Source organism: Halichoeres trimaculatus, unplaced genomic scaffold, assembly GCF_033239565.1.
Source record: "Halichoeres trimaculatus isolate MK-OKI-2021-1 unplaced genomic scaffold, fHalTri1.1 fHalTri1_scaffold_3, whole genome shotgun sequence".
NCBI classification, from domain to species: domain Eukaryota; kingdom Metazoa; phylum Chordata; class Actinopteri; order Labriformes; family Labridae; genus Halichoeres; species Halichoeres trimaculatus.
In genome coordinates, this window is record NW_027437181.1 from 12,382,501 (window position 1) to 12,391,687 (window position 9,187).

The 9,187-nt window shown below is 40.0% G+C and overlaps 1 protein-coding gene across 1 annotated transcript; it reads left to right on the forward strand.

Annotated features, from left to right (window-relative positions):
- The first annotated feature begins 3,699 nt into the window (after positions 1 to 3,699).
- On the forward strand, positions 3,700 to 9,187 carry LOC141787728 (uncharacterized). The gene is made up of 7 exons (XM_074666371.1): positions 3,700 to 4,910; positions 6,362 to 6,565; positions 6,652 to 6,847; positions 6,932 to 7,156; positions 7,241 to 7,383; positions 7,622 to 7,757; positions 8,821 to 9,187. Exons 1-7 carry the CDS (start codon positions 3,754 to 3,756, stop codon positions 9,007 to 9,009), a joined length of 2,250 nt encoding a protein of 749 aa, XP_074522472.1. The 5' UTR covers positions 3,700 to 3,753; the 3' UTR covers positions 9,010 to 9,187.

Here is a 9,187-nt window from a genome sequence, read left to right on the forward strand (position 1 = left end):
TCTCCACCAAAAAAAGTTTTTTAAAACCAAAGAATCCCACAATCCCAACTAATGCATCAAGCTTCATATGGACGTCTTTGGAAGATTTTAATCTCTTATTCTTTTTTCGATATCCTGGAGACAGTGAACACACAGTATAAAATAACTCAATGAATTGCTCTTCTCTACACAATTATAAAACAAGTACAATTACCGTGTACACCTACTGAACTGTGTACATAAAAAAGTTTTTTTCCAGGGCTGCATGTCTTCCTCTTCTCTCAACTCTCTGTTATACAATATGCAGAGGGATCACACCTTGACCCAACATCTGGTCATGCGGTCTGAATTAATAACTTTTTTTTTTTTTTTTTTTAACAGCAGCACATTTAATAACATTTAAACAATTATTTATTCTATGTATTACTTTTTAATGTTCTGAATAACCTAGAATTGATATGAAACTGTAATTTCAAACATTTATAAACTCATGCACGATATAAAGTAGTCTCTGAGACTGAGATATGACACATATCTTAATGTTTGACTTGGCCATGCTCTATTGTCACCCTAAATGACTGTTGTCCTGGTGACTTTTGAGAAAAGAGGACATGGACCTCAATCTGTGACTCTACCAGTATACAAAACGTGACTCTGCTTATAAAGATCATTCACTCATTAACCTATGGCTCTTTATGAGTGTTTCACTCACACTCCTTCCTCCAGAGTTCATGATGACACATTCCTGTAAAATAAGATACCTGATAAACGTTTAACCATGTATCCTTGATGCATGGGGGTTATAAGGCTTTCTAGTGGTTCTGCCTCTGAAAAATAATTGCAGGGGCCTGTGGCCAATCAGGTATTTTCTATATCTTAATCCAATATTTTAGTCACGTTAAGATAAAGTTACAACCTACATCAGGAGCTGGTTATGTATAAGCCTTTCATTCAGGCTGTTTAGCCATCTTAAACTTACTTACAGCCTAGCTTGGTATATGATAGCATCCTTTAGAGGCCTGCTAATAATTTTGGAAAACAAGTTTAGTCAGCATTTTGATTCAAATTTGATTAATTTTGATATTGATAGGTGGAGCTCATAGCTGCATTAAACCAATAAGAGTGAATAAGTGGGCTTACAGCTTTAAGAACATAATATCACAGGTAATAGGTAAATGACACTGAATTCTTAACACTATGTTGTGATGCAAAATAAAATCTATTCCTTCAAAAAACTTCAGATCAAAAATGTAAAAGGGGTTATGTTTTTGGTGAGCTCGTGTTTAGTCTAAGGCCTTTTACAGCACAGACACTGCAAGACAAGGACCCAGACAGCTTATATAAGAAGTCACTGTAATGAACAATGAGTATATTACTGTGCAGAATGATATGTTGGCTACACTGTGTTATAATTATTGATGCTAAATGTGTCAATCACTTTCTTACATAACATGGATTCTCAAAACATCCCCTTGCCTTAAAAAAATAATCATAGGCTAGGCCTACCTGCAACACTACCTGTTCGGATTCAAACCTATGCAAAATCAGCATGCTCAAGCTTTCATATTCTAAAACATTTTATGGAATCTGAATTTATTTATTTATTTATTCTTTATTTATTTTATTTTTTTTTAGCATTACTGCTGTGGAAAAAAAAGACAAAAAAAATAATTCAGATATTTCCTGTTCAGTACATTGAGTGCTTTAGGTGTAGCACTGGACACTTGCTAATGACTCTGCATATTAGAATCAGAATCAAAATCATTTTACTGTCACTTCAAGTCTTAGCATATACGGAAGGGAAATATTGTGCCTCATAGGTCAGACTTAAAAAAAAATTCTCAGAACAGGGCTGGGTAATACAAAATAATCAAAACAGTGTTGTTATAATGGAAGCTACTCTTTGTTATAAAATGCAGATGTCTGTTTAAAAGCAAAAAGAAATATTGACTATACTATAAATACATTTAAAAAAGTGCAATAATTTATTTAGGAAGAAAAATATGAGAAGGTGCATAGTTCTCATAATGAGGGGAAGATATCACAATCTCTTTAGGAACTGGGACTTCCCTAAAGGTCTGATATTATGAGATTATTATTTTTTTCTCTTCAGAAAAGGTCAGAAATAAATGTTCTGGAGTTCAAACGGTGTAGGCTGCACAACAGTAAACCTGAGGGAGGCGCTGCAATCAAGTCTGAAATGATGCTTTAACCTTGCAGGTTCAGGCTGAGATGAGCTAATCCTGACTCAACAGCTCCCTCTTGTGGAGAATCTGCACCTTGATTACAGTTTTTGTTGCTTTGGTTCATTTCTCAGATCAGTATTGAAATTCTCAAAACTACTTGTTCAGTCCTCACATCATTGTGTCACTTCTGCACTTCAAAAACAACAGTTTCTCATTTCTTTGAACAAGTTGCAAATGCTTTTGGACATCCATGCAAATAATAATGCAATTATGCAAAGAGGTTGAACAAGTTATCATTATATGTCAAGCAGTGGCAACAAATTTCCTATAAAGGACAGTAAAGACCTATCAATCATAAGCTTACAATGGCCAAGGTTGGTTGAAGCATGCAGCCAAAAGCTGGGAGAACAACTGTGTCTTTAATCATTCAAACTTTTTGTGGACAGAGAAGATCTTTGTTGTGATGTGGATAAGAATTTGTGGCCCAGCATACAGGAACATAAGGAGGTGTAGGAAGACGGCACTGACCTGTAATTCCCACAGCACAAGAGACTGATCTATGTTCACATTTCTACTCTTGTCTTTTTTGTCTTTTTTTTTCTTTGTAATGTGCAGCGCCTTCTTCTCCTTTCTATATCACAATGATGGGGTCAGTCAACAAATTACAGCACAAACTGAAAAAGTAAAGACATGAATTTTGTCCAGTCTCTTGTAATCAATCTCCCATGTATATTAAGATGTAATGTCCAATTTACAATAACTGTCCTCAAAACTTTCAGCATAGTTAACATCAGAAGGTCCTTCCAGAGTTCACTCATACTGAAAACATGACTAAGCACTTTGACTGTCCTATCCATACACACTGACACGAGGGCTCGTCATTCTGATGCACTGACATGTTCACTGACACATAAGTTTTGTTTTGAGAGGTGAAATGAGAATTTTGAGAAAGAGACTGGCTTTTGAAGATAATCCATGATTTTTAACTATTTGTACAAAATGTTTTTAGAAATGCACTTACAGTTTTGCAAATGGTGAGGATGATTTGAGAAATGTACCAAAGAAACTGAGAAAAACTGAAAGTGTATTCATGTTGGATTGCTGTGTTAATCTGAGATGCTGTTGCTCATTTTTTTCGATCCAATTTTTTTAGATTGCTAAATTACAAAACAGTTGATGGTTTTAAAAAAGCCTCTCTTCATTATTATCCAGAGTCTGGACAAACCCAGAAACCACCCACAAGAGAACACAAACATGTCACCAGAGCTGAACTTGGGTACAAATTGTTTTGTTTGTGTTACCTGGAGACAGTTGTCTGGCTCCTGTGAACGCCTGCTGCTTTACACCAGCAGCAAAACTCTCCTGAGAGTGATCTACCTGACAGCAGATCCTATAGGATGAAACACATGAGTGCAGCGTGTTCTGTCTCTGGTTATCTCCTCCTTTTATCACCGAACCAACCAGGCCACACGCAGCACTTCCAGGTGCACAGAAGTCAGGGTTTTTTTGTTTTTGTTTGCATGTCTTAAATTGTTATGGTGTTATCATACAAGAGGCTGTGAGAAACATGTATTTTTCTTAGGCTGAGATGAAGGCCGAAGCTTTGTCCGTGAGGGAGTGTGCCTGGTTGAAAGAGGAGTGCCACCATGGAGATGATTCGGAAGACTCCCAGAGGGACGGCCTGTGCTTACCAAACATCTTCAGGTCCAAAAAAGTCAAACCGCTCTCCAGAATCCAAACTGGACCCACTTATCAGGTCTACTACACTGCCAAAGAGCTTCTTCTGGAGGTGTTGGACAGAGGAGCGCTACGGGAGCTGATCAGGAAAGGAGCTGGTGTTAAATCAGGTGTGAAGAATCAGAGCAAAGAGCAGAGCGTAGATCTGTCTGATGGGGAGTACACTGAGGTGATAACATGGATCTCCATAGTCCTACAGAGCGGTCTGTTTGTAGGAGAGAGTCACAGCTTTGGATCAGAGCTCACCTTGAAACTGGATGGCTGGCAGGGCGTCCTGAAGAGGAACAGCTTCCATACTAACCTTCTGTCTCTGAGCAGACTGGAGGATGGAGAAAAGTTGGAAATACTTTCTGCTTTCTGCAGCCACACAACAAGACGATACCAGGCTCTGTACACACCTGGTCCCAGCTTGGCTGTGAAGAAATACAGACTTGTCTACCAGAAGAGTCCTTGCTCTCTCCATCTGGCTCTTCTCTGTGATACAAGCTCAGGATTTGTCTGTAACATGTTCCTGTATCGCCCTGAGCAGCTCCAGAAGCAGAGCCGTAAACCTGTGGTGGAGCAGGTGGTGGGACACCTACTGAGGCCCTTCTGCAGCCACAGGCACCTGATCCAGCTGGACAAATCCGCCTGGATGGAGGGTAGACACACAGACCTCTTCTCTGGTTTAGGGATTGACATCAGCTTTTTTCCATCTGAGGACTCACTGTCTGAACTTGCAGCCCACCTGCAGGGCTGGACCGGACCAGCTCTGTTCCCTCTTTCAGACCTGAAAGGATCCACAGCAGATGTGTTTCTCCCTGGCCTCTTGGCGGCGCTGCACATTGTCTGCATCAACACGTTTGTTCTCCACACTCTGCAAAGCCCAGGCTCAGGGAGGCAGGCTCAGCTTTCAGAGTTCACCAGGGGTCTGGCCTCTCAGCTGGCCGTGGACAGCAGCGTCTCTGTGCCTGTTCTGCAGCGACTTAACAGCACTTCATGCCAAGAGCCAAATATGTCCAAGCAAAGGTTAGCCTAACTGTTTATTAAAAGATCATAAAAGCTTTAAACTGTCAAAAATGTGTTGCTGGATGAATTTAAGTCAATTTCAGCAGAACTAGTAATATTACCATTCAATAACTATGAAATTTAAACCAGGGAGTTGCATTTTTTGAGAATGTTTTCATGTTAAAATTCTGTATTGAAAAAAAGGTTCTTATAATACAGTTAAAAAGTAAAGTTAACAGAAGAAAGTAAGAGATAAAAGTTTATAATTTATTGATGCAAAAGGAAACGGTTGATATTAATTGATAGGGGTGGGAGAAAAAAATGTTATGAGATATATTGTGATTTTGTGTTAGGCAACATCAAAACTAGGATTCTTTTTCAGAAAAAATGTTTTTGTCTTTTTTTTCAGATTGAAAATTTTCATTTCTGTCTGTGTTTATAAACTGGATTGGAAAAAAAGTTACCACTTTTCTCCAGCAGAGGGCGAAATCTTTCTCTCTGACTCACATGATATGCACTTTTAGGGGAAAAAATAGCTCCGGATATAGTGTGTAGACATTATCATCATCATTTAACTTTTTCACATGGTCTGGTGTTAAAAAAGCAAACTTAAAAACTGTAAATATTGAAGAATCACAATTTAAATCAAATTGGACCCCCCAAAATCGTAATCAAACCAAATCAAATCGCGAGCATAGCATAGTGTCCCTGCCATATTAACTGATACTAAAACTTAATTAACCCTGATGTTTTTGTTTCAAAATGTGCCTTACAGTGCCCTTTAGCTGTGAAAATACAGCCCCACTTTGGGCTGCATGCCTGACATTTTTGTACTTAACTATCAAAGACCTACAAAAAGAAGTCTCTTACAACTAAAGTGAATTCCAAACAGGAAGTTCAGAAACCTGAGGTAAATGTCATCTTTATCCTGGACAACCCAAGGCTTTTTTTCCTTTGTTTTTTTAAACCTCATGTGTCCCTCACCGTGAATTTTTGTGGCTAAAAATAGAAAGAAAACATCTTTTGGTTGACACTCCTCTCTGTGGTTTTAGGTATTAAAAATATAGGACTTGCCAGTTTTGTTTCTGGTTGTCTCATTTGCTTTTGTGGGTCATTAAGAAGCATTAGTATAAATTTCTATCTGTATTTCAGTCAGTGAAGAACTGCTCACTTTGGCTTTAGATTTGAGTGAAGCATGCAGGTGCAGCTACTCAAACAATTGCACAACAATTGCAGGTCACTAAACCTTGCTGAAGATGGCTCTAAAAGATGTTCAGTTGTTGGCATGTTGTGAGCATTCTCCCATCACAGGGAACAATGGTTTCCAGCACACAGAAGCATTAAGCAACTGGAACCCCTGAATTTTATTACCACGTGGGGCATGTTGTTGAAGGTTTTAGAGTCAGAACTGTTTGATATTATAGAAGAGGAATAAGAGTGTTTTTGATTTCTGCTCTGTCACTGATCTGCAGGATAAACATGAGCAGCTCGGTTCGAAAAGAGAAACCAGTCAGCGGCTCTCCAGTGAGGCTGCACAGGATGAACAGACCAGGAGTTTGTGGTTTGGACAACTCAGGTAACTCCTGCTATCTGAACGCTGTGTTACAGTGTCTGTGCTCCACTGTGCCCCTCGTGGAGAACCTCCTGAATCAGGACACACGCAGAGAGCTGGCTCGGTAAGACCACACACCAGTCAGTCTGTCTGACTCACTTTGATGCTGACAGCCATGTTTCTCCAGCTGTTTAACCTCTGTTCATGCAGATCTAAGTGCCGGATGGCTGAAGTGTTTGTGCGCCTGCTGCAGGAGATGTGGTTAGGAAGGAGCTCCAGCTGTGCACCTGTGGAGGCCAGATCTGTGCTGACCTCTATCCTCCCTCAGTTCAACAACTACTCCCAGCAGGATGCCCAGGAGCTGCTGCTCTTTCTGCTCAATGCACTCCATGAAGACCTCAAAAAGGTTGGTGCTGCAACATCTTTCTTATATCCTGAGGTAAAATCATCACACCTACAGAAAGACTCGGTATGTGTGTGTGTTTACAAGGTTTCAAAACGGCAGATCAGCCTCTCAATAAGACAACCAAGGCAAGACCAGAACAGAAACCACGCCACAGCAGCGGGAGAGTCCACCATTGTGTCTCATCTGTTTGAGGGCCGGCTGAGCTACATGACACTGTGCATGCACTGTGACCACCAGGCCCACAGCACACAGACCTTCACCGTGCTGTCTCTGCCAATACCAACAGGCAGCATGAAGTGCTCCATTCAGGTATGTCAGGTCCAAGCTGCTTTGATGTAAAACATCCTGAAGACTGATTCCAGTTTTTGATCATCCTCCTCTGTCTCTGTGCAGGACTGCCTGTCTCTGTTCTTTGAGCAGACTGTCCTGACCGGCGGAGAGCAAATGCTGTGCTCAGTGTGTGGTCTGAGGAGAGAAACTGCAGTGCTGACGCGACTGGACAAACCTCCTGAGATCCTCATGTTGCATCTGAAACGGTGGGTTAAGTATGTCACTGTATCTTCAAATAAGCTGTGAACCAATATTTTCTGTTCTTCCGTATCGTTTTATTCCTGCACACAGTTTGATTCTTATACCTGACACGTCTCATCTCAGCCATGAATCTCTCTTTGCCTTCAAGTTTCCTGCACCTGAATCTTATTTGTGTATCCATAACTGTCACAGTTAAAGATCTACTACATCAAGAATAAAAATTAATCACTTCACTCTCTGTAGGTTTGGCTGTAAGGGGAAGAACCAGGTGAAACTGAAGACCAACGTTTTGTTCTCTATGAAGCTAGACCTCAACCCGTTTCTCTGCGGCTCATTGCAGAACATCTCATATTCTTCATACCACCTTTACGCTGTCGTGGTAAGCTCTATCACACACACACACACACACACACACACACACACACACACACACACACACACACACACACACACACACACACACACACACACACACACACACACACACACACACACACACACACAGAATACAACACTTTAACTTTGGGCATTTACTGTAATCTGACGGTATTGAGTAGAGATGTGCAATTTGAGAAAATGAAGTACTATTTGAGAGCCACTGCTATTTGCTGATTTATCAAAAATCACATCAGAACCAGGTAAACTATTTCTTTCATTAAACTATTGTGGGAACATTAAAAACTTTTGACTCAAGTTTTGTTGGTAGGTTTAATATCACGTTTTCAGTCTGTTTTGTTTTGGATTTGATGAAATACAGCACTTTTATGATAATAACAAATGATGAACAAGATTTCTAAACATAATTAAAAAAAAAACAAAAAAACCAACAACTGTTTATTCTACTTCTAATACTGCCATAAGAACGTTCTATATATCTGTTCATACTAAGCTCAAGGCTCAATGCTCAGGAATCAACATGCGAAATATAGCATTAGCACATTTCCCTCAGTTCCTCAACACTTGAGCTCCGCCAGCAGAGCCCAGAATAACTAAACAGAGACAAAGGAGGAGGGCTAACTACAGAAGCTGCTCTGAAGAGGTTCTCGAACCTGAACGCTGGTTATGTCAAAGTAATGTTGATCAGCTAGCCAATTAGTTTGCATATTTTACCAGTATCCCATATGCCTATTTTCAAGGCGTACACGCTTACACACTTTTTTCTCTTGTCAAGAATTATCAATTATGGTGCAAGACGGTTAAATTCATCCTTATAAAGACAGTTTCACACAACAGTATGGCAACAATGTTTGCAGCCATTACAAGCCATCTTTAAAATGCGATCAGATTTTATAGCTATATGATAACTGCTATACAAAAAATGGCTGTGGGAAATGAATATATTGATATGTTTGCCTTAATTCTTCCATTTCACTTCTTATTTTCTACCTTTTTAACTTGTTTTAATTTATATGCATGGGGTTTGTACCTTTTTTCTCCCTCAGAACCACTCGGGCCATCTGAACATGGGTCACTACACAGCTGTGTGTCACAGCTCTCTGACTCGGACCTGGCACTGCTTTGATGACTCGGCAGTTAGAGAGGTTCAGGACAGCCACGTTCAATCTTCAAACGCCTATGTGCTGCTCTACAGCCGTAAACCCTTTCAAAAGCCAAAGATCAACGGACTCTGAGTTTTTTAACCAGCAAACCAAAACCAATGGATGGCTGAGCTTTAACTTTCAACCCTGAAGCCTTCTTGTAGTCAGACGATGATCCATGATGAAATGATAAAGTACCCATTTGATTGAAGCAGTTTACGTACTGATCAGTGATAGAAAAATTATCTAATGGTTGATTTTTGCTGCGGTG

Bases quoted from the DNA above. Each gene is read 5' to 3' on its own strand.
- LOC141787728 (XM_074666371.1), top strand. From the start codon at position 3,754: ATGAAGGCCGAAGCTTTGTCCGTGAGGGAGTGTGCCTGGTTGAAAGAG. The intron at 6,566-6,651 runs GTAAGACCACAC...CTGTTCATGCAG, and splicing joins ACACGCAGAGAGCTGGCTCG to ATCTAAGTGCCGGATGGCTG. The intron at 7,758-8,820 runs GTAAGCTCTATC...TTTCTCCCTCAG, and splicing joins ACCACCTTTACGCTGTCGTG to AACCACTCGGGCCATCTGAA.